Source organism: Thalassophryne amazonica, chromosome 18 (genome assembly GCF_902500255.1).
Source record: "Thalassophryne amazonica chromosome 18, fThaAma1.1, whole genome shotgun sequence".
Lineage (NCBI taxonomy): Eukaryota > Metazoa > Chordata > Actinopteri > Batrachoidiformes > Batrachoididae > Thalassophryne > Thalassophryne amazonica.
In genome coordinates, this window is record NC_047120.1 from 47,063,184 (window position 1) to 47,087,744 (window position 24,561).

General features: G+C 40.8%; 2 protein-coding genes across 4 annotated transcripts in view; one reads left to right on the plus strand and one right to left on the minus strand.

The window, feature by feature from the left end:
- The first annotated feature begins 188 nt into the window (after positions 1 to 188).
- On the plus strand, positions 189 to 12,981 carry habp2 (hyaluronan binding protein 2). Its single transcript, XM_034193468.1, is given in 12 exon segments — positions 189 to 208; positions 2,754 to 2,864; positions 3,206 to 3,323; positions 6,344 to 6,462; positions 7,789 to 7,937; positions 9,255 to 9,280; positions 9,440 to 9,531; positions 9,593 to 9,824; positions 9,904 to 10,046; positions 11,212 to 11,348; positions 11,482 to 11,571; positions 12,746 to 12,981. Coding segments are annotated over 9 exon segments (1,143 nt in total). The 5' UTR covers positions 189 to 208; positions 2,754 to 2,864; positions 3,206 to 3,323; position 6,344; the 3' UTR covers positions 12,902 to 12,981.
- Positions 12,982 to 12,997: 16 nt separating this feature from the next.
- The window catches only part of nrap (nebulin-related anchoring protein), a 75,345-nt gene continuing 63,781 nt past the window's right edge, over positions 12,998 to 24,561 (minus strand). For all 3 annotated transcript variants that reach the window (XM_034194077.1, XM_034194075.1, XM_034194074.1), the window contains 11 exons: positions 24,421 to 24,519; positions 23,443 to 23,547; positions 23,244 to 23,351; positions 21,296 to 21,607; positions 21,086 to 21,190; positions 17,907 to 18,005; positions 17,720 to 17,824; positions 17,520 to 17,627; positions 15,906 to 16,217; positions 14,055 to 14,210; positions 12,998 to 13,963 (listed from right to left, as the gene is read on the minus strand). In XM_034194077.1, coding sequence (XP_034049968.1) covers positions 13,691 to 13,963; positions 14,055 to 14,210; positions 15,906 to 16,217; positions 17,520 to 17,627; positions 17,720 to 17,824; positions 17,907 to 18,005; positions 21,086 to 21,190; positions 21,296 to 21,607; positions 23,244 to 23,351; positions 23,443 to 23,547; positions 24,421 to 24,519 — 1,782 coding nt within the window. In that variant the 3' untranslated portion in view covers positions 12,998 to 13,690. The remainder of the gene's footprint in view (positions 13,964 to 14,054; positions 14,211 to 15,905; positions 16,218 to 17,519; positions 17,628 to 17,719; positions 17,825 to 17,906; positions 18,006 to 21,085; positions 21,191 to 21,295; positions 21,608 to 23,243; positions 23,352 to 23,442; positions 23,548 to 24,420; positions 24,520 to 24,561) is intronic.

The window sequence follows — 24,561 nt, forward strand, 5'->3', positions numbered from 1 at the left end:
GGGGTCCCCTTCCTATTTCCCCCCTACTGGGAATGCTCAAGCTGTGGTTTGAGGTTTGCATGTGTGCATTTGTTAAAAGAAAACCAGCAACCTTACAGCAGCCTGAGGGAGACTGACTTTCATCACAAGCTTGCCAGATATAATTACGTGCTAGCCATAAGCAAAAGTCGGAGTTGTCATAGCTGGTTGTTTGACCTTTTTGATAACAGTAAGTTGACATTGATGTGCTCTGTGCAGGATGCAAATCAGAAATATTCTAGAACTGGACATGGACAATATTGGAATTCTCCTGTAGCACAAGACTTCCAGAAGTCCACATAGCTGTAGTCCAGAAGCAGAAGTACTGGTCAAATTCTAAAACCTTTTATCTATTTTAGAAAAATGAAATCAGAACTCCTATCCTTGTCCTAACCCTAAAACTTCTTTTTTATTTTGGCTGGTCCCCGTTATAGGTTACCAAAGCAGATCTGTTTACATCTCACCCTGTCCTCAACATCTGTCATACCAACTATTTACATGTCATCCCTCAGTTTGACCTACCTCTTCTCCTCCTGCCTAGTGGCTCCATCCTCAGCATCTTTCTCCATATCTCCTCTGCATGTCCAAACCATCACGATCTCATCTCTCTGGCTTGGTCTTCAAATGGTCCCTGTGATGTGCTCATTCCTTTCTCTCTTCATCTTTCCCAAAGAAGATCATAGCATCTTCAGCTCTGCCGCCTCCAACTCCACTTCCTGTCTTTTTGTTAGTGCCACTGTCCCTAAGTCGTACAACGTAGCTGGTCTCACTACTGTCTTGTAAACTTCCCCTTCATTCTTACAGATATCCTCCTGTCACAAATGACTCCTGCTACCTTTCTCCACCCTGCCTGCACTCTCTTCTTCACCACACTCTCCATTACTTTGGATAGTTCACCCCAACCATTTAAATTAATCTGTTCCTTGAAACATCACCATTCTGTTGTGCTCCTCATTATTCTCATATAATGTACTCTGGCTTGCTTCAACCAAAATTTCATTCCCCTTCTCTCTGGGGCATATCTCCACCTCCCCAGGCCTGTCTCAACCTGTTCTGTACCCTCACTACAGATCACAGTGTCATCTGTAAACATCATAATCCGTGGAGACTCCTGTCTGATCTTATCCATCAACCTGTCCATCACCATTGCAAAAATTAAAGGGCTCAGAACCTGTCCTTAAGGCCCCTTCACACATAGTGCAAAGTTTGGACGAAGTGCGCACTTAGTGTGCATGACGCAGGAATTGTGTGCAAACCGTGTGAAATTGTCCCTGCCTCAAATGCCTCGTATACCTGTTGCTACAACAATTTGCACACACCAGCGGCTGAATGACAGAGTGTGCACTGTACGAACCCATTGCACCCTCTTGCGGCGGGTGTTAGCCAAATTACAGGTGACACGAACATCTAACACCGCTTGCATGGAGCTTAGAAAATGTATGGCCAGTCGCACTGTTGGTACAACAAGAGACTGCAGACAGTCTACTGTTGTACTCGCTGTGAAATTCGTCTAAGTTCCCCACGACTGTGGATTTACCGAGATGTGGCGTGCCGTCGGCTTCCCCCACAACGTATGTGTGTGTGTTGCGTGCTCCCCCCCCAACATGTGCATGTGTGTGATTCATGCCCCCCCTTCCCGGTACAGTTGCTGTCTGTTAATTAGGTGGTGTGAGTTCAAATCTTGTGAGTGGTGTTTTTGTTTTTGTTTTTTTTTACCAGGGTTGTTTAACCGCGGGGTTCTGTATTGCATCCCCCTTTATGTATTATTTATATCAACCCAGTGATATTCACTAATTATATAGCTGTTTTTTGAAATCTTCCTCCAAATCAACAGGGCAATGTGGTGCAGCTCGTCCCATGGAACACGATGAGAGCAGCTGCAGTAGCGTGAGCTGCTGTTCTAGCTCGACAGACACTGTCACATGTACATACTATCGCGCTGACGTTGTGCACGCCTGCCCATTGGCACAATGTTTCGCGGTGCGCAAATTTGAAGTGTTTCGCACTGTTTCGCTGTATTTGTCCAAACGTCTTCCAAACTTCACACTATGTGTGAAGAGGCCTTTAATGTAATCCAGTGTCCACCTTGAATGCATCTGTCATTCCTACTGCACATCTCATCATTGTCACACTGTTCTTGTACATATCCTGCACCATCATCACATACTCTTCTGCCACTAAAATCCTCCTCATGCAATACCACTACTTTATTCTTGGCACCCTGTCATAAGCTTTCTCTAAATCCACAAACACACAATGTAACCTGTGACCAATGTGACCTTCTCTATACTTCTCCATTAATATGCTCAGAGCAAACATTGCATCTGTAGTGCTCTTTCTCGGCATAAAACCATATTGCTGCTCACAGATCTTCACCTATTTTTCTAAGCCTAGCTTCTACTACTCTTTCCCATAACTTCATGTTGTGGCTGATCTTTATGCCTGCACATCAACCTTATTCTTAAAAATCAAAACCAGTACACTTCTTTTCCATGTGGCTGAGTTAATCCTAACCCTAAACCATAATTTAATTTGCTCTGCAGCTGAGAGGTCATGTTTTAGCCTCGTTCCAACAACGGCAGTTTGCGGCGCCCTTCAGTTTGGGGACTGCAAACATTACCAGGTTTGTACTGATTTGCATCCTGCATGGAACAGATACTGTTGTCTTTTGTCTTACTTTAGCCTTGGCACTCATACAGTATCCCTTGAAAATGAAACTTTCGTGTCTTTTCCAGATGCTTGTGAGCCAAACCCGTGCTTCAATGGTGCCTCTTGCCAAAAGGTCTTAAGTACGGAATTTAAATGTTTATGTGTTGAACCTTACACAGGAAAGCTGTGTCAGAAAGGTACAATATCCTACAATAGCTTCACAATATTAAATTTTTGTAAAATGAGGAAGCAATAATTTAAAAGGTACATTATATAGGATTTAGGGGTGTTTGTTAGCAGAAATGGAATATAGCATTCATAAACATCTGTTTTTAGTGTACAACAGGAAGAGAAACAAAATTCTGACCATTAACCACTTAATGCAATCTACAGCCTCACCACTAGATGACACTAACTCCCACACACTGTGGCTTTAATAATATAATTTTTATCATGTTTTGGGTTGTTTTTAATATTTATTGTCATTATCATGTTCTGTTGCAAACTTTCACCTTTATTATGTGTTTTAAATTTTCAGTGAGAAACGTTTGTGAGAATGTTGATTGTGGTCATGGTGACTGTGTTGTCAACAAACAGAATTCACCATTTTATGAATGCAAGTGCAAAGCTCCGTACAGCGGCACAGACTGCAGGTCATGTAAGTATTTCAGAGTAGTTCTTGTCCTCTAAAGAACTGATCTTATTTATTTGATTAAAACAATAAATTCATAGAAGTGTTTAGGTGTTCCAGGATTACATGTACACTCAACAAAAATATAAACGCAACACTTTTGGTTTTGCTCCCATTTTGTATGAGATGAACTCAAAGAGCTAAAGCTTTTTCCACATACACAATATCACCATTTCCCTCAAATATTGTTCACAAACCAGTCTAAATCTGTGATAGTGAGCACTTCTCCTTTGCTGAGATAATCCATCCCACCTCACAGGTGTGCCATATCAAGATGCTGATTAGACACCATGATTAGTGCACAGGTGTGCCTTAGACTGTCCACAATAAAAGGCCACTCTGAAAGGTGCAGTTTTGTTTTATTGGGGGGGGATACCAGTCAGTATCTGGTGTGACCACCATCTGCCTCATGCAGTGCAACACATCTCCTTCGCATAGAGTTGATCAGGTTGTCAATTGTGGCCTGTGGAATGTTGGTCCACTCCTCTTCAATGGCTGTGCGAAGTTGCTGGATATTGGCAGGAACTGGTACACGCTGTCGTATACGCCGGTCCAGAGCATCCCAAACATGCTCAATGGGTGACATGTCCGGTGAGTATGCCGGCCATGCAAGAACTGGGACATTTTCAGCTTCCAAGAATTGTGTACAGATCCTTGCAACATGGGGCCGTGCATTATCCTGCTGCAAGATGAGGTGATGTTCTTGGATGTATGGCACAACAATGGGCCTCAGGATCTCGTCACGGTATCTCTGTGCATTCAAAATGCCATCAATAAAATGCACCTGTGTTCTTCGTGCATAACAGACACCTGCCCATACCATAACCCCACCGCCACCATGGGCCACTTGATCCACAACATTGACATCAGAAAACCGCTCACCCACACGACGCCACACACGCTGTCTGCCATCTGCCCTGGACAGTGTGAACCGGGATTCATCCGTGAAGAGAACACCTCTCCAAAGTGCCAAACGCCAGTGAATGTGAGCATTTGCCCACTCAAGTCGGTTACGACGACGAACTGGAATCAGGTCGAGACCCCGATGAGGACGACGAGCATGCAGATGAGCTTCCCTGAGACGGTTTCTGACAGTCTGTGCAGAAATTCTTTGGTTATGCAAACCGATTGTTTCAGCAGCTGTCGGAGTGGCTGGTCTCAGACGATCTTGGAGGTGAACATGCTGGATGTGGAGGTCCTGGGCTGGTGTGGTTACACGTGGTCTGCGGTTGTGAGGCTGGTTGGATGTACTGCCAAATTCTCTGAAACGTCTTTGGAGACGGCTTATGGTAGAGAAATGAACATTCAATACATGAGCAACAGCTCTGGTTGACATTCCTGCTGTCAGCATGCCAATTGCATGCTCCCTCAAATCTTGCGACATCTGTGGCATTGTGCTGTGTGATAAAACTGCACCTTTCAGAGTGGCCTTTTATTGTGGACAGTCTAAGGCACACCTGTGCACTAATCATGGTGTCTAATCAGCATCTTGATATGGCACACCTGTGAGGTGGGATGGATTATCCCAGCAAAGGAGAAGTGCTCACTATCACAGATTTAGACTGGTTTGTGAACAATATTTGAGGGAAATGGTGATATTGTGTATGTGGAAAAAGTTTTAGATCTTTGAGTTCATCTCATACAAAATGGGAGCAAAACCAAAAGTGTTGCGTTTATATTTTTGTTGAGTGTATATGAATATTTAGAGGAACCTATAAAATATACTAAAATACACATCTTGAGATATTATTTGGTATGAACCATTATTTAATCATGTCTATATATTTGGAGGTCCATGGACATAGTTGTTTGACTATGCCAATACTTTTGAAGGGCTAAGTCTTACCGTATGGTTGGAAGTCACTGCTTGGACTTGGACGTCAACCAGTGACTTAAGGTGACAATTGGACGTCTTTGGTACTACGTACTAGGTGTGTAATCCAGCATGCAGGTGCCACAATGTTGAGGATCCCAAAGACTGGAGCGCGCCAAAGGGATGCTCACGTTTCACCTGGATGTATTAGATAAATGGTTACTTTCGAGAGGTGGGGATGGACTGATTGTCTGCATGAGTGATTGCTATCCAAGACCCAAGGCAGTTCTATAGTGTGGTTGATGCGGAGGCATGCTGCCCCAACATGTTGCGGGGTTGATGGTCTAGTAGTAAGTGGCGCGCTTGAAACCAGAGGATCCTCAGTTCAAAACCTCATCAGGCCGGAAAATCACTAAGGGGCCCTTGCGCCAAGCTTGTAATGTCAGAGTTGCTTCCACTGTGAATGGCAGCAACCTGACACTGGTGTGTGAGAATTGAGTGAAGGCATCGTTCTAAAGCGCTTTGAGCTACTGATTCAGATGGAACAGTGCTGTATAAAGGCAGTCTGGTCCACATGCTCCCGCAGTACCTGACCTTACCTACAGATTTGGATTTAAAAACGTTTCACATAGTCATTGGAAATAATTCCAAATCATCATTTTCTGAACAACTTTTTAAAAATTTTAATGTTTTTTTTCCCAGTATTTTCAGTAATTGATACTTAAAATAATGTTTTGCCAATATGGAATATGCTATAAGGTTATTAATGCAAGAGTCTCATTTGTGATTGTGAATAAATCAAATTTTACAGTAATGAGAGGGGGTGTGTAAGAGTGGAATTTGTAGAAACTGTCCATGAGACCATAGCTGAGCTAACATGGAGAGCCATTGTAAGGATTGAGCTAGCCTATGCTAGCTCAGAAGGTAGCTTGGCCACTAAATTAACACAGTAGGAAAATAATCTATGTGTAATATATCTTTCAATCTGTTTTTGAAGCTGTTAAGTATACTTGTTACCTAGTATTTTATTTCATGATATTTGATGAATTAGCTCAGTAATATAGCAAGCTGTCAGCATTTTAGATGTTCCTTACTGCTGTTGCCTCAAAGATGGTTACTATTAAGACAAACATGCTTGTGTGTGTGTTACTACTCTATGTGTGGTCTGTATTAATGCCAACGTCTACGTGTGAACCCAATCCATGCCAGAATGGAGGCTCTTGCATCAAGCGAAAGAATCAATTCTGCTGTTTCTGTCCTGATGGATATGATGGGAAGTTCTGTGAAATAGGTAAATGTTTTATACAAACTATAAGGCATGGCACAATACCGATACTAGAACCTTCACTACCTGCCGATACCAATATCAAACCGACAGCTTTCTCCCTGTCGTAAAACACTAATCTGTTAACTACATTTGCCTGGATGTGCCTATATTTTGTCAACCTAGAGAGCTAACAAAACATAGCTTTCATGGCTGTCACGCGTTTGAAAATTAGATTTTTTTTAAAGTACTGTTAGGTTCTTTTATTACGGTGGGTGATCTCCAAAAGAATTGGACAGGAAAGGGATATCTTTCTCCATGTCATGAAACACTAATCTGTTAACTACATTTGCCTGGATGTACCTATTTTGCCAACCTAGAGAGCTAATAAATCATAGCTTTCATGGCTGTTACGCTTTCGGAAATTACATTTTAAACGTACTGTTAGGTTCTTTTATTACAGTGAATGAGCTCCAAAAGAACTGGACAGGAAACAGACTTCAAAGTTTAGATGTATTGAAAAGTTCAAACACTGATACAGAGAGTCATCTCACCGCTGGGGTCTTTTGAATAGATCACATGCAACCACTTGGACAAAAAGCCCAGATTTCCTTTGTCCTCTAACATTTATTCCTTAGTCAAGGCCGGCCCCCTTGTGGGTCGGCGGTCCTTAGTCTGTCTTGAATCAGTGTCTATTTGAGTTGGCTGCAAAGTGAGGTGAAGTAGGCGGGTGTCTGCTCGTGTTGCATTCAAGGTTGTTATGTAAAAAAGTATTCCATCATGCTGATTCTTTTCCAAATAGATATGAATACTTTGGTTTTAGCAATTAAACAGCTATAAAAAGATCAGGTGGTTTAATCAATTAGACAATGGTAAAAAGATCAGATAGTTTTACCAAATACAAGGAAATTTTGTGCGTCAGCCATTTTGAAGAGCAGCTAGGTTAAGATCAGATAGTTACAAGGACATTTTGGATGTGCGTCAGCCATTTTGTGTTATGCCTCATTGTAACACCAACTTCCAAAAAAAAAGAACAAGTTGTCATTAGAACATGATTTACATACGTATAATGGAAGATCCAAAGAACAACGTGTCCTTCAGAGCAGTGCATGATGGGATTTTCAGTTCTGATGTAGATTTGTTTTTTTATGTTTTAAGTTGCAGCTCAGATATGTCCCACTGTGGCAACATTCCCACATATAGTAATATACAAAAGTATACTGGTAAATTATTATGTTAAATCGCCCACATAAACAGTGACTGACTCTGTTCTGCCTACAGTATGTTTGCCTTGTTAATCACAAGCAGTTTCCACTCATTTAAACATCTTTTTGTTGTTTGGCGCTTGCTTAGCGCCTACTGACTGTTACGAGGGAGATGGTGAAACATACCGAGGTGTCAGCAGTACCACAGTGGAGGGTATGGAGTGCCTGAACTGGAATTCTTCCTTCATCGTAATGCATGGCCATGATCCTTTCGTCACCTACAAAGAACCACTGCAGGTATTGAAGCGTTGGCTGTTTAAATTACATTTTCTATTTGTCAAATTCACTTTTTAAAATTAGATTTCACAGTACATATCTCAATAGTTATAAGAACAAGAAGAATCGACCCATTTCTTTTAGGTATTACATCCATATGATTAACACGCAGAATGTCATGCAGTTATGCTGCATGAAGCCTCATATTCAGGGGCAGATCCAGGATTATCCATCAAAATACAACCACAGAGAAAAAAGATACTTTATAACCTGGTTTTTCATTATTAATTTGAACTTTTATTGTACAATCTTAAATGTGATGCTGTGACATTATGATGACAAGTAACAGAGAACATTTGAAGTGTCTGTGGCTAAAAATGTGAACATCCTTGTTGCACTTTGCTGAATCATGGTTTGGTACAAATGTATCTAGCTGAGTCACTTGTTGCACAATAGAGGGTTCATTTGGTCCATTAAGAGGGGAGAGGGAAGTGCCCCCCATGACCCCTCCGGATCTGGCCGTGATATTACTGTTATCTGCGAAATGTCTGTTCCCCTACTCTAATGTGCTTGGGCCAGTTTTCACCAAACTTACTGTGTGCATGCAGGTTGACCCCAGAACTACTCTTAAGTCGTTTGTTTTCACAAAGGTCAAAGTCATTGGGGTCAAAGGTCAGTCCTTTAGCCAGTTTTCAACTTTGGTATATGAATGACAGTCAACCCGAGAATTATCCTGAAAGGGTCAAAATTCAGATTTTTTTTTCTTTCTTTTTTCTTCCCCTATTTTGCTCCAGTGTCCACCAGACTTGACACACACATACACATCCACAAACATATATGCAGATAATCCAAATTTACCAAAAGCCAATCTTTGAGGTCAAGGTCATTAGGATCAAAGGTCAAAATGTTTATTTTTTAAATTCATTTTTTTATTCAGTTATTCGCTTCAATGAACACCAAACTTGCTATTCATATTTAGATGTACATCAAATATACAGTATAGGACATCAAATCTACCAGACCTCGCTCATTGTGATCAGGGTCATTGGGTCAAAGGTCAATGAAGCGTTTCACTCCGATTAGCAATAAATTTGGCAAACGTGGAGGTGGTTTCTGGACTTGCCCAGCAAGGTTAAATTTGCAGGTCAATCATTGGAATCAAGGTCATGTCTGGTGTTTGGTCAACTCCTCATAGATCCTTTTGATGATTTCTACCAAACTTGGTATGTTAGTGATGGTTGGACCTAAAATGGCTGTTAAACAATTAATTTTCGCAAAGGTTCAAGTCAAGGAATTTGATTTTCAACCTGATTTTGACTAAATATAGCACACACTTAGGTGTATTTCGGAATTACCCTGACAAGGTCAGACAGGGGTCAATTATTTGGGTGAAGGTCAAAAGGTAAAATGTCAGGTTGCCATATCCGTTTCTGTCTTCATAACTAGTTTAATCTCAAAACAGAAAAACCATAGTATGCTAAAGAACAATAATTTCAATTAAAACATTTTTTCCCAACATTTAGAAACCCGGACGGAGACATCAAACCTTGGTGCTTTTATAAAAAGGACCGTAAATTGAGTTGGGGCTACTGCAAAGTCAAGAAATGCTCTGAAGGTAATCACACATGCACATACGTATATAGTGACACTGTGCTCACTGACTTGATTTTCCTCAGAAACAACAACTGCACCTGAACCTGAACCGGATCCTGCCAAGTTCTCCGCATGCAGGAAACCTGATGCTGTTCGTTTAAGTAGGATTTTTGGTGGAAAAAGGTCTGTGCCCAGTGCTCACCCCTAGCAGGTGTCTGTGCAGGTCAGACCCAAAGACTCACAGTTTTTATTTCAGCATTATTGTGGTGGGATCCTCATCAAGTCCTGCTGGGTCCTCACTGCTGCTCACTGCATGTACGTCATAAAAACCAGCTGCAATCCACTCTCACGTCATGTCTGTCCTCCAGACCAACATGTTTTTAATGTTTTTCAGCTCTGACACTTTTGACTACCAAGTGGTATTGGGTGGTTTTCAGTTATCAAAAGATGAGACGATGGACCAGACCATCACAGTGGAAGAAGTGATTACCCATGAGAAGTACAGGAGGACTTCATACGCTGTTTACAATGACATTGGTTTGTCAGACATGTTTTATATCAAACTGTTGACCCTTCCTTTTGAGGGTGGCCGTTGTGGATTGCTAATAAATACAGAATAATGGTAGCAACAAGTCTGGGAACATGTGCTAGTTGCATGCATTACCGCATTGTAGAACTCTCTTGTAACAGCACAGACTGTGGTGTACACATGTGCAATGTCCAGAAGTAATGGACATTGTGGACATAATTCACCATACCAAGTGTCATCACCTGAGATTCGAGTGTGTTCCCTGTTTTGCACGTGATTACACGCTGAGATGAGCGACGCGCATATCAAAGTGTCTCAGCCCCTTTGATGTTTTCCCATCAGGACCCCTGCGTGGGTAATGGGTGAATGTTTGTTACTGCTATGCATGTGACAAAACGCTGACATCTGTGAAGCGCATACCAAAGTTTCTCGGCCTTGTTGATATTTTCCGTCAGGACCCTGTGTGGTTACTGGGTGGGGCTGAGCTGTTCTACAAAGTCTGTGTGTTGTGTGAACCAAAGGAGAAATAAATTACACACCGTTGCTTTGTCAAAATGGGAAATTGTTGCTCCTTCTTTTATCCATTGCAATTTCCAGTCTGTTGATAAACTTGCACCCAAGAACGTGCTGTTACGAAGTAGCTCCACATATAGAAGAAAGGTGCGATCTTTTTCCTCATTGCAACACAATTTTTGTCAGTTGCAAACTTGCGACTTCTACTCTGAAATAATGTATACTCTGGTTATTAATGTATAATTACCTTCAACAATGAATTGATGTGTTTTCATAAGCTTAGAATGGGCCCTTCATACCTACACACCCCTCATGGATGCCGCCATGCTGTACTGCCATGTTGATACAGTAGCCCAAAAGGGACCTACTGTCCACTGGTTGCTAGTGCAGGCTAACAAGTTTGAGAACCTTATTTTTTGTGGAGTATCATACATATTGCTTGTTACAAAAGAAGGCAAGGGAGCATGAATCCCCATCGCCAAAGAAAACATGAACGGAAACAAAACTGTGACCAGTGACAGCATTAGGTGATCTGAACCTTGCCACTAGATGTCACTAAATCATATGCATTATACAAATCATATGCAATACATTTGATTTAATGTAAACCTGTTGTTTTCAGTTTATAAATCATTTTCATTGTTCTTATTCCCCGTGCAGCTCTGCTTAACCTCAAAGTTATGGACAGCCCATACTGTGCCAAGGAAACCCGCTTTGTGATAACAGCATGTTTGCCAGACAGCCCATTCCCAGCTGGAAAGGAATGTGTGGTCTCTGGATGGGGAAAACAGAAAACAGTAAGATAGCTAACTATTTTTCTCAGCTAGGTGAAGTTTTCGTGTCCATTCATCATTCAAATTCTTTCTCACGTTGCAGGGTCGCACAGCGACCAACTGCTGAACGCTCCTGTTTACCTCTTCTCCATGAACAAGTGCAAACAGACACATATCTATGGAGACAATACTGGATAACAGCATGTTGTGTGCAGGCGTTTTGAGTGGAGGCATCGACGCCTGTGAGGTCATCGCATTTACATGAAGCATCAGTGTTGAAGTGCTATAAAAAGTTGTTTTTCCCACCAGTCAGAGTATAAACATAATTAACAGTTTCAAATTTGGACCAAAATTGGTGGAATGCTTGTGAGTTGGCCAAGGACAAAAAAAAAAATCAGTGAAAAGTCAAGGTCACGGAACAAGGTCAAAAATTTGGATCAATGGCTATATTGGTCCAAACGTTAGCAAGGCTAATTCAAGGGATTGGTTCCAGATATACCGATAGTTGCTGTTAATCACTAATATTTGCCCAACATCAGTTTTCTATTGGCCATATGATCTTTGACCTTGGGTGATCTTGAAAGGTTAACCTCATTAAATATGGCATTTTGAGGAATTGTCACATGAACAGTTATGGTTGCTGTTAACCACCACAATAATGTTGTATATCACCTTTCTCTTGGTGACATGACCTCTGACCTTAAAGGTCAAACTCATTAATTATGGTTACTGGTTAAAGATACAGTAATGGTTACTATTAAACACCAACATGACGTCATACATCAACTTTCTCATGGCCACTTAACTTTTGGCGACCTCAAAAAGAAACAATCAAGGTCATAAGTGTTTATTTCAAAGAGTTTGGAGTGAATGTTTTAAATATGTTGGAAGGGTTTCTGTGTTAGTCGAGGATAAAGTGGCTCTTCTTCAGGGGAAGACCCAGGACACACTGGTGGGATTACATCTCCCAGCTGGTTTGAGAATACTCACAGATTCCCCCTGGCGTTAGAGGGCCTAGCCAAGAATAAGGAAGAATGGGATGAGCTGCTCAGTCTGCTGCCACCGTGCCTCCAACCCAGATAATCACCCAAAAATTAATGATTTTTTATAGAATTGATCAAATGTCAAGGCCACACAGTATCATTTGCTAAAATAAGCAACAGGATGGTCATGGTCGTGTCCCAGAGTTCTTGAAATGAAGCGGTATCTCCACCTGGTGGACATTTACCATTAATGATGTAACACTGGAGTTAATGCATGTACAATAGAATTTCACCAAAAGCTCTTGTATATTATGGTATCATTGAATCAGAAATAATTTCCATCCGTCTGAGTGAAACATGTTGCACTCTCCAAGTTGCCATTCTTGTACATTCATTGTCCAGAAAACATTCCAGTCTTTCCTCTCTCTGTCTTCACAGGGTGACTCAGGAGGTCCCTTAATCTGTTCGCTGAATGAAACCAAATACGTGGTGGGTGTGATTAGCTGGGGCGTCGGCTGTGCACTGGTGAACCGGCCTGGCATCTACGCTGATGTTTATCAGTTTAACGACTGGATCAAAAGCAAGATCAACTAAATATTTGTTGTTTTTTGTTGTCATGAACAAACGCAGCATCCTGAAGGAAAAGCAACAACATGCTAGTTTGCCTTGGAAAACAAAAGAAGTTTATTGTAATCAGCAGTAAAACCAAGCATTTACTCCCAGCCCAGCTTTGAGTTAAAAGACGTTTAGTTACAAACTCACAAAGCTGAACCTGTCAGACAAATCTAACTCGGCACTGAGCCTCGCTCAGACCTCTCAACAATACCCAGCGCTTGATGCGGTTTTTAATCTTCACATGGTTAAAAAGTGTGTCTTGCATTTATTGGACATAAAATAAAAACTATCTGCAGTGATGATACAGCACGTTTAACACTTTGGTTCTCGTACGCTGAACCAAAATACAAGCTATTTGTTCAGAAACCTGAAACCAACTGAAATAACTTTTTAATAATCTTGATGTTTGTAGTTGAACGGATGATGGAAAAGTCCCCTTTAAAGCCCTTGATGACATGTCAGAATTCATAATAAAGTTTTCTCCTTGAATTCCATTTTTTTTTTTTTTTTTTTTTTTTTGCCACATACTTGAACCATCCTTTCAATAGACTCGGACTCGACAGTTTCTATCCCGCCTCGACATGCTCGGTTCCTTTAACACCTGCCTCAATCACAAACGTCAGAAAGCTTCTAGAAAACTGGGTAGAACCAAATATAGAGTCACGTTTTTCAAAGTACATACAACAAATTGTACCTTTGAAGTACAACCCTCATCTCTCTTTAGTACTCAATAAAAACCGTTGTCAACCAATCAAAACCCATCTGGATTTACGCGTTCTCTACCGCGGGTTTACTAGAAAGGGAGGTTTTGACAGTGTTGCCGTGGACAGTTGATAACGAGGACGAGGTGGATGTAGACTTCTTCTCCATGGTCTTCACTGAGGTGGTGGTGGACTTTTTCTGGACAGTCTGGATCATCTTCTTCCTCTTGACATGAAGGATCTCCATGGCGTCCATGTTGACACCTTGTTGGATCTCCTCGCTAGCTTCCGCGTGCTCGGAGGTGTGATCCTGCTCTTCCATCATCTGCTGGTGCTGCAGCTGAAACACGGAGGTGGAGTCAGAGAGAGATGTTCCACATGAAACAGTTAATGCACAACAAATAGCAGAACTGATCTTCACGTCGTCTCACCATCATCATCTGCTGGTACTTTGCTATAGCTTCATCAGTGCTAACTCCTTCAGCCAGACCCAACTCTGCAGCGCGGCGGGCGAGCTCGGCCTTGTGGGAGCCGGGAGGGGTCCAGCCCACTCCCCTGATCCAGTTCAGATCGGACTTGTACTTCACCTGTAAGAGTTAAATGGCACATGGATGTTCTTGGAAAACAACAAAGGATTTAAGGATGGTGTTTGAAAATTCTTTATTTATTCATATAATTAGTCAGGTTACATTTAAAAAAAAATTTGTTTATCATCCTCGCCCACATGCCGAAATCGGCCCGCATCAATATATTATTTTTTATTTTTTGCGAATTTCACTAATACAGCTCGGTACAGCTGATGCAAGAACCGGCATGTCCGCTAGGCGGTGAGTGTGCTTTGGCCGAAGTTTACCGAGCTGAACCTGGAGCTTGTTGCGTTTTGTCATCGTTAACCACATAGTCAGTTGCTCCGTCTCACTCACTCACAGTATGCATGTATTTCACGCTACTAGCGTGCAGTACACCGACTGTATTCAACATGGAAACAAGATTTACGTTAAAAATATGATATTTTCAGTTCCCCACTTGGTATGCAGGTGCTGTATGTGTAGTTTTTCAGGTCTGAAATGACGCTGTATGTATCTGTTTCTAAGAAGGAAAAAAATAATAATCCACTTTTTCTGATATCAAGGATGTCAAACTGTTATTTTTTTAAAATTGAAATGAAAATGATTTTTTTTTAATGGGGCCTAATTTGTTTAACAAAACAACATAATATGCTGAATGATCTTGATATACGGCAAAAATCATCATCCCCATTAATGGACGTATGAAGGATTGAATGTAGGTATACTGTATTTTCCAGAGTATAAGTTGCATTTTTTTGTTGTTTGGGATGTCCTGCACCTTACACTCCGGTGCCACTTCTATACCGAAAAATCACACATTTGTTATTAATAATAACAGTTATCACTATTTATGTAGGACTTTCCCATGAATTAAAGCACTAAACAAAATAAACTCTAATAATAAAATAATTCATTCTAATTATAAAAAGCACACTACAACAGTGCACAAAAACCCAAATTAAAGAGCTGATAATATAGGGAAAAGCGACTTATACTCCAGTGCCACTTAAATGTGGGTTTTCCTCTTTAAGAGACATTTTTTTTAACAGATGCGACTTATACTCCAGTGCGATGTGTACAACGGAAAATACAGTACTTTTAAGTATTGGTTTGAATTAAACCCTAACAAAATTATAACACTTATATAAATACTTTTTCATCAATTCGGAAAAAAAACTCTTTAAAATGACATTTAAAAATTTTATTCTCTACCTTTAATACCAACAGGTACTGACAGTTTGCAACAACCTTGCAGTTGATCAATAAAAGCTTTGCGGTTTAAAAAACATTTTAAACAGGGTGATGACCTTGTGACTATTGCAGTTATTATCAGCAACAAGCAAGTTGCAATTATTTATTTATAAGCCCAAAATAAATGCAGGTTTTCTATCGAACCTGTGAGGGGCTTATTATCCTTTTTTTTTTTAATGTATTTCTCTTTTCATGTTAGCTATGATATTTTGACTGTGATAAATGTCATATTTATATCTTGAGTTAAACTGGGATGTGTTTTATGGACCAGCTATTACTATTATTATAATTATTATTATGGACTTAGACACTTTCTTCTACTTCTTCATTACTTTTTTAAAGTCTGCTCATCTTGCAAGGTTCTTGTATATAATGTTGTAAACTGGATTTTAAGTGTCCGCTGTGACTGTCACGACAAACTGCACTTCCACTCAAATGTACAGCACGTGCTCGCTGACTTACGTCGCTCTGCAGCTTGTAGGCCTGCTTGGCGTGTTTGACGTTGAGCTGTTGGGGGTCACAGGTGTAGTCGTGCAGCTTGTGGCGGTAGGCGAGGTCACTGGCCTGTGCCTGACTCTTCTTGGCCTGCAGGAACCCAGGCTGGTCGGCACAGATTTTGTAGCGGGAATGCTCCTCCTTGGACTGCCGTTTGTACTCCAAGTTGCTTTGGAGTTTGCTGGCTGCCAGAGAGTGCACCATCTTTGGGTCATCCTCCACACAGCGCAGCCCCACCTGCTGGCCCTTCTCACGCAGATGAGACTCCTTGTAGCGGAACTGTTGAGCCGATAAGGAATATATCAAAAATTAGTTCTGCACATCATTCAGTAATCAAGTAGGCTTAAATTCTTGCATGTTAGAACAGTTTTTACAAGCACAACACGCAAATCCTAGTAAATGTGCAAAAATAAGCATTTTACAGTAAATTTCACATGCATACTCGTATGTGGAACTTAAGCCACCCTGACACTTGCATGAATTTGATTCCCATAACTGTAGCCTTCAAATATGAAATGTGGGTGCCAACACTCAGTAGATGGCAACACAGCACTTGATGTCTTCCTGTCCATGCGGACTCCAGAACAGTGATCAAAACACAGGTCTTTGAAAGGGTTTGGAATGTTTTGAAGCAGTGTTTCAAGGTACCATCACTAATTTGCAGTACAGACAAAAGGTTTTGATACATCCCTTGTCACACGTTCTATCTGTTCTTTCATTCCAATTTTACTTTCCTGTTTTGTTGTATATTTTGTCCCATATTTGCCCATGTACTGGGCATCATATTTCTCCACACGTCCATGCTTTTAGCTCCTTAGCTGACATTGATTTGAAAGGTGGTGCACACTGACAGATACACAACGTGCTTGCTGTTTCTGCAAGTAGCCAATAAACTGCATGTAAGTACTACAACTGTTACAATTTTCCACAATTCATGAACCATCCATGAACAATCCAGGAGATGGCAGACATGTCAATGGCATATTACATAGGCAAAACAAAGTCGCTTTTAGGATTGATCCATTTTCAAGGTGATTTATAATGGGATTCAAATTACATTGTGGCAAATCCATTTTTTGTCTGAATGCTTAGATCAGATGTCTGTTTTGTTACAACTGTAACACTTCACTCCTGGAACACACTGCACATCGCGTCAGATGTGCATTGTGTTCACACACAAAGGAGTGTGTGAACACACAAAGGAACTTAAGCCACAATGTGGCTCACACACACTCCTTTGTGTGTGAGGACTGTTACATGGACAGACAGATCGGATATAGTCCCTTGCTATATATAATGTGGAAAATCAATCAGTAAGATCAGATTTGTTTCAGATACGCAATAAATCTGATTTGAACTGGCAATCTGAACAACTTTTCATGTCTGAGATGTATGCTGTTACCAGTTCAAGAAATTTTCTGGTGGTTCTATGCTGGCTCTCCTGAAGCTCATGGAGGGGGCTAGAACCTAACTAAGCTCAACCCTGGAGCTGCCTATGTTCCAAACAGACTAAAGTGACTCAAAACCTTATGATAAATCTGAACAATCACTCTAAAGTTTTAAACTGCAACATCAACTCACATTACTGGCGATGTCTCTGGAGGCCTTTGCGGTTTGGAAGGGAATAGCGTCCAGCCTCAGGTCATAGCCTGATGTCTTCACCTGCTCCCCAGATGCCTTGTAAACTTTCTTCATAAAAAATAAAAAAAAATTTAAAAAAAATCAGTCATGTCGGCAATCATTCGGATTTGTTTGAGAAAAGTGTGTGGGTGGCGCCTTACATCACTGATCTGTTGTGCGTTGATCTTGGCTCTCACAAAGTCAGGGTCGTCTGCGTGTAACGTGTACTTGTGCATGTCATCGTTCTTTCCAGATTTGTACAGCCTCTGCAGTGTAAAGGTGTTAGCATTTGTTATCTGCAGCTCCAAAAGCATGTAAATTGTTTGCAGGTTTTTCACTTTGCCACACCTCACTGCACTGCTGGTAGCTGTGTTTAGCATGAATGATATCAGGCGAGTCGGTCACTGAGGTGAACTTCAGACGGTTGGGCAGCTGGCGATATTTCTTCTGCATGAACAGAGAGCACGCAGACTTTAAACATGGCAAATTCAGACATGTAACTGGAGAGATTTGTACGGTGACTGATAGGGGCCACGAGCTGTTATATCAAAAAAAAAAACTGCAACTTTTGCAAACTTTGCTTCAGGCAACTAAGAATTCAAAACATAAATAAAACTTTCCTCCCAGAGGACTTTAACTGACTTCTATTCTTCAGTGAATTTCAAATAAAATAATAAAACATGAAATTACAGCAAGACAAAAATCATGAATAATATAAGCTTATGTTTTGACACCAAATTGTGTACTTTTTTGGTGTAACCCCCCCCCACACACACACACACACTGATTACCCAATTGAGGCATGAAATCCTGCCTAATATGTGGCAACAGTAGCATTGTACAATGTTGTGAGCAAGTGGGAAGACCTTAAAAATGCTCAAAACATTTGTGACATCACAATCAATTGTGATCCAAAAACGTGACTAATCAGCTGTAATTTGAGCAGATAGGGGTAACAGTTTTACTTTAATTTTACAGATGGGTTTTGTTTTTTGTTTTTTTTATTTCATTAGTGCATCTTGAAATAAAACTGTTGCTTCAATGTGGATTTGAATATTGAATTATATTGACGCCAGGCTCCAAATAAACGCTAAATTTAAAATATATCGCAGATTGTAGTGCGCAGTGAGAGCAATTTTGTTAACTGGAACAGACGTGATCATGCGCAGTGGTTTGCAGTGCCTGTGCACAGGAGAGAAGGGGGTGATTAACACAGCTCTGCTCATCACTCTGACGTGTTGACTCTTCAACAGAAGACAGTTTTGAAATGTCAACATTTTAGCTTTGTGTGAAAGTCTGGTAATAACCACCAGGTCAACCCATAGGCTGTATGTAGTGTTTGTGTGCACAAACACTTGTGTCATGGTCTGCATCTGTATTCAGGTGTAGTCAGCATTAAAGCAGCTACCATCGATACACAACAATATGACACCTGAATTTAAACTGGTATTGTAATACAACCCCTGGCAAAAATTATGGAATCACCGGCCTCGGAGGATGTTCATTCAGTTGTTTAATTTTGTAGAAAAAAAGACGATCACAGACATGATACAAAACTAAAGTCATTTCAAATGGCAACTTTCTGGCTTTAAGAAACACTATAAGAAATCAGCAAAAAAAAAATTGTGGCAGTCAGTAACAGTTACTTTATTAGACCAAGCAGAGGGAAAAAAATATGGAATCACTCAATTCTGAGGAAAAAATTATGGAATCATGAAAAACAAAAGAACGCTCCAACACATCACTAGTATTTTGTTGCACCACCTCTGGCGTTTATAACAGCTTGCAGTCTCTGAGGCATGGACTTAATGAGTGACAAACAGTACTCTTCATCAATCTGGCTCCTACTTTCTCTGATTGCTGTTGCCAGATCAGCTTTGCAGGTTGGAGCCTTGTCATGGACCATTTTCTTCAACTTCCACCAAAGATTTTCAATTGGATTAAGATCCGGACTATTTGCAGGCCATGACATTGACCTTATGTGTCTTTTTGCAAGGAATGTTTTCACAGTTTTTGCTCTATGGCAAGATGCATCATCATCTTGAAAAAAGATTTCATCATCCCCAAACATCCTTTCAATTGATGGGATAAGAAAAGTGTCAAAAATATCAACATAAACTTGTGCATTTATTGATGATGTAATAACAGCCATCTCCCCAGTGCCTTTACCTGACATGCAGCCCCATATCATCAATGACTGTGGAAATTTACATGTTCTCTTCAGGCAGTCTTTATAAATCTCATTGGAACCGCACCAAACAAAAGTTCCAGCATCATCACCTTGCCCAATGCAGATTCGAGATTCATCACTGAATATGACTTTCATCCAGTCATCCACAGTCCACAATTGCTTTTCCTTAGCCCATTGTAACCTTGTTTTTTTCTGTTTAGGTGTTGATGGCTTTCGTTTAGCTTTTCTGTATGTAAATCCCATTTCCTTTAGGCGGTTTCTTACAGTTCGGTCACAGACGTTGACTCCAGTTTCCTCCCATTCATTCCTCATTTGTTTTGTTGTGCATTTTCAATTTTTGAGACATATTAAGTTTTCTGTCTTGACGCTTTGATGTCTTCCTTGGTCTACCAGTATGTTTGCCTTTAACAACCTTCCCATGTTGTTTGTATTTGGTCCAGAGTTTAGACACAGCTGACTGTGAACAACCAACATCTTTTGCAACATTGCGTGATGATTTGCCCTCTTTTAAGAGTTTGATAATCCTCTCCTTTGTTTCAATTGACATCTCTCGTGTTGGAGCCATGATTCATGTCAGTCCACTTGGTGCAACAGCTCTCCAAGGTGTGATCATTCCTTTTTAGATGCAGCCTAATGAGCAGATCTGATTTGATGCAGGTGTTAGTTTTGGGGCTGAAAATGTACAGGGTGATTCCATAATTTATTCCTCAGAATTGAGTGAGTCCATATTTGTTTTCCCTCTGCTTGGTCTAAAAAAGTAACCGTTACTGACTGCCACAATTATTTTTCCTGATTTCTTATAGTGTTTCTTAAAGCCAGAAAGTTGCCATTTGAAATGACGTTAGTTTTGTGTCATGTCTGAGATCTGCTTTTTTTTCTACAAATTTAAACAACTGAATGAACATCCTCCGAGGCCGGTGATTCCATAATTATTGCCAGGAGTTGTATATCAGGCCTGCTTGTTCTGCAAAGCAGGTGACTGGAGTGTAGCGATGCGCTGGACGGTCCATCAGTTAAAGTCCGTCAGGCAGAAACAACTGTTTGTGTTGTGAATACTGTACTTCCGTTGTGTTGTGGAGCTTTGCAAAGCATTTCTCTGTTTGGGTGCATTGTGTGAATTTGCAGCAGACACAATATCAAACTGTGGTAGGTTCTGCAGGTTATATTTGTTTGTGATTTGTGTTTGCAAGCATTTTTTTTTTTTCCAGTTTGAAAGATTTTTTTAATTTAATTTTTATGCTAGAGGGGTTTACCACACTACTGTATATGGAATAAGATGGTGTGTGGTTTCTTAAAAGTGCAACAGAAACAACACTATTCCATCTGAAAATCTCACCTCACTTATAAGTTGCCCGGCCCTCTTGGCCGACTCAAGCTGAGGTGCACCGACACCATCCCAGGCCACTCCTTTCATGAAACTGAGGTCTGATTTGTACAGTTTCTGGAATAAAACAAATATAATGTCAATAAAGTTGCACCATTCTGGTGTTTCGCTCTCTCTCTCTCTTTCTCTCTCTCTCTCTCTCTCTCCGTCCATCCGTCTCACCTCGCTCTGCAGGTTGTAAGCCTTTTTGGCCCACTTGACCTTGACGTCGTCAGGCAGCGCAGTGTACTCATGCAGCCTCTTCCTGTAGTCCTGATCGCTGGCCAGGGCCTGGGCATGTTTCGCCGTCACCAGGTGCATCATATCTGGGGTGAGGTGATACTGGCCGCTCGCCGTCAGTGCTTCCCTTCGGTATTCTTGGTCGCTCGCCAGCCGGGCGGCCTGCAGGCAGTGCACTAGGTGCGGGTCTTCTAACATGCTTTTGACGCCGATGTGCTTCCCCTTTTCCAGCAGGTGGTTGTGTTTGTATTTGTACTGAGGAACGGATAAGAAACTGTAATTTATTTTGAAACTAGAAGGGCAGCCAAAGAGTGTAAAGCCACGCCGCGGTCCAACAGTACTGTTTACACCTCTGCTGACTGTTTCCTTTTATCTCATCTTTTTCACTGTGACAGCGTTGTTCCTTTGAGCTATAACATTCTTAGCACATGATTACTATTTCTTATTGTTGTGATTGTTAACCTTGATCCTGATCCTGGGATCAGATCACTGAATTTTGATGCTGATTGCTGATCTTTCATCTCCATCACTCATCTTTGATCTTGAGCATTGATAATGATTGCTAACCTTTGATCCTTATCACTCATCTTTCATCCAGATTGCTGATCTTTCATCCCAGTCACTCATCTGTGCTTCTAATCTTTGATCTTGAGCATCGATACTGATTGGTAGCCTTTGATCCTCATTACACATCTTTGGTCTTGATTGCTTTTTTCAAACTCAACAAAGGTCACTATGTACTGTATATTTCTGTTTGTTTGTTTGTTTGAAGGATACCTATGTCAAAAGAACATGAATGAATTTCAATAAAATGTGGTAGAGAGGTAGGCCTTGGTCTAAGTCAGTTTTGGTGCAGATCCAGACCAAAAGGAGGAATGTTATTGATACTGATTGCTAACCTTTGATTCTTATCACTCATTTTTGATCCAGATTGCTGATCGTTCATCCCAGTCTCTCATCTTTGATTCTGATCTTTGATCTTGAGAATTGATACTGATTGCTAACCTTTGATCCTCATCGCACATCTTTGGTCTTGATTGCTTATTTTTTCAATCTCACCAAGGTCATTATATACTCTATCCGTTGATTTGTTGTTTGAAGGATATCTATGTCAGAAAATATGAATGAATTTCAATGAAATGTGGTAGAGAGGTTTTGGTCTAATTCGGTGTTGGTGCAGATTTAGATCAAAGGGAGGATTGTTACTTTGATCATTAACCTTTAAGCTTTGCTTTTTCAACCTGAACCCTTCTAGCCCTATCATATCTTTGATCTGAAATCCTTTGATCCTATTATCAGAAATGCTTAGTGTTTCAGGATCTGCCCCTTGATCCAGACTCCTTTGCTCATATAATCAAGGTCACGAGTTCATTCAAAGCTAGGCCCATGTAAGGCAGCTCCCCAGTAACATAATTCACATACAAAAACAGAAACACAAAATAAGACAAGAGCATGGCAATAAATCTGACTTTTTTAACCTTGTAATGTAAAAAAAAATGCTTGAAACATCATGGTGGTGTGCATGTAACCTTTGAGGTTAGTGTTCCTTTACTGTATAACAGAAAAGAAGAAGAAGCACCGAGACTCACTGGTGCTGGATAACGTAGCGTGAATGGGATTAGCCTCTGTAAAGTGAACAGGATGGCCGTCGACTGCAGGTTACTTCCTCAGTGAAGGATGGTACCCACTAGTGTACACATAGGGCTGGGCCGGGTTATCAGAGAAGTGTCTCGTCCAAGGAACGAGGACTACTTACTGATAGCTGAACTGCTGTCCTTCTGACTTATCCTGCTCCACTATTGGATGCCGTATGGTGTACTTAGTGTCTGAGTTAGATTAGATTGTTTGAGGTGGATATTATTGGACCTCGTTTGTAGGTTTATGTGCTTACATCACTAGCGATGCCTGTGGAGCTCTTGGCGGCCTGGAATGGGATGTCCTGCATGGTGAGTTTGTAGCCCTGAGCCCTCAGCGTGTGCCAGGACTCTCTGTACTTGATCTTAAAGAGAAAAAGAAAAGAAACATGACACAAAAACAAGCAGGTAATAACGTTAAAGAATCTTAAAGGGTGTCACATGAATGTGCGGTACTTCGCTGAAGTTGGCGGCGTTAATCTTTGCTTGTGTAATCTCTGGTCTCTCGGTTGTAATCGAGTAGTTGTGTTGCTCATTCACCCCTTTCTCTTTGTACAAACGCTGGGTGAAAAGAAGAAAAGACACTTTGATCAGTTTCATCATTACGTCCTCCAACGGAGGTTATGTTTTTGGGAGCGTTGGTTTGTTTGTCTGTCTGTCTTTGAACAAGATAACTCCAAAACTTACAAACTGATTTTGATGAAATTTTATGGAGAGGTCAGACATGGCACAAGGAACAATTGATTCAGTATTCAAAATCAAAGGGCAAAGGTCATGGTCAATGTGATGCAAAATGTAGTTAGCTAACAGTCTCGGCTACAATTTTGCATAGATCATCACAAAATTTTCACACGATTCAACTACCCATTACAATAAAAGTGATTAGATTTTTAAGGTCAAAGGTCATGGTCAGTGTGATGCAAAATGAGGAAATAACTTAATAACTCGCCATAACTTTGCAACTTGGAATCACAGGCCCTTCCAACTTAAGCTTGACCTTTGACCTCTAAAAGTTCGGTCAGTGTCAAAATTGACCAAAAATTGTACATTTTTACATTTTCAAATCTGCTGCTGGAGATGATGCCTTGGCTGACTCGTAATCAGAATACCAATACTGAGTGCTAACAGTCCACTTGTTATGACGTCATTGATGTTTTCAGTATAAGACAAGTTCATCAATATTTATTTGTAATTATCAAGTGGAAAATCTAAATGACCTTGACCTGGTGTTTGCAAATGAGCTTGTAGCAAACCCCACTATAACATAATGAAATACGTGTAACGAAGAATCAATATAATGTCATACTACACCAGTATGGCATTGAAACATATGACTACTCTGTTGGCGGAGGTACTAGCACTCTCTGAGCGCAGCTCTAGTTTGGAAAGTTTCCCGTCTCATTGAGAGCAGAATAAAAATGGAACTTTTCTCACTTCATTTGTAATCCTTCCACTGAGTTTGGCGTGGACAATATCTGGGGAATCGGCGACAGAGGTGTGCTTGAAGTGTGACGGCTGCTGACGGTACTTTTTCTGGTGCAGAAAAAAGATTAAAAGTTAGTCTCTGAAATCGTC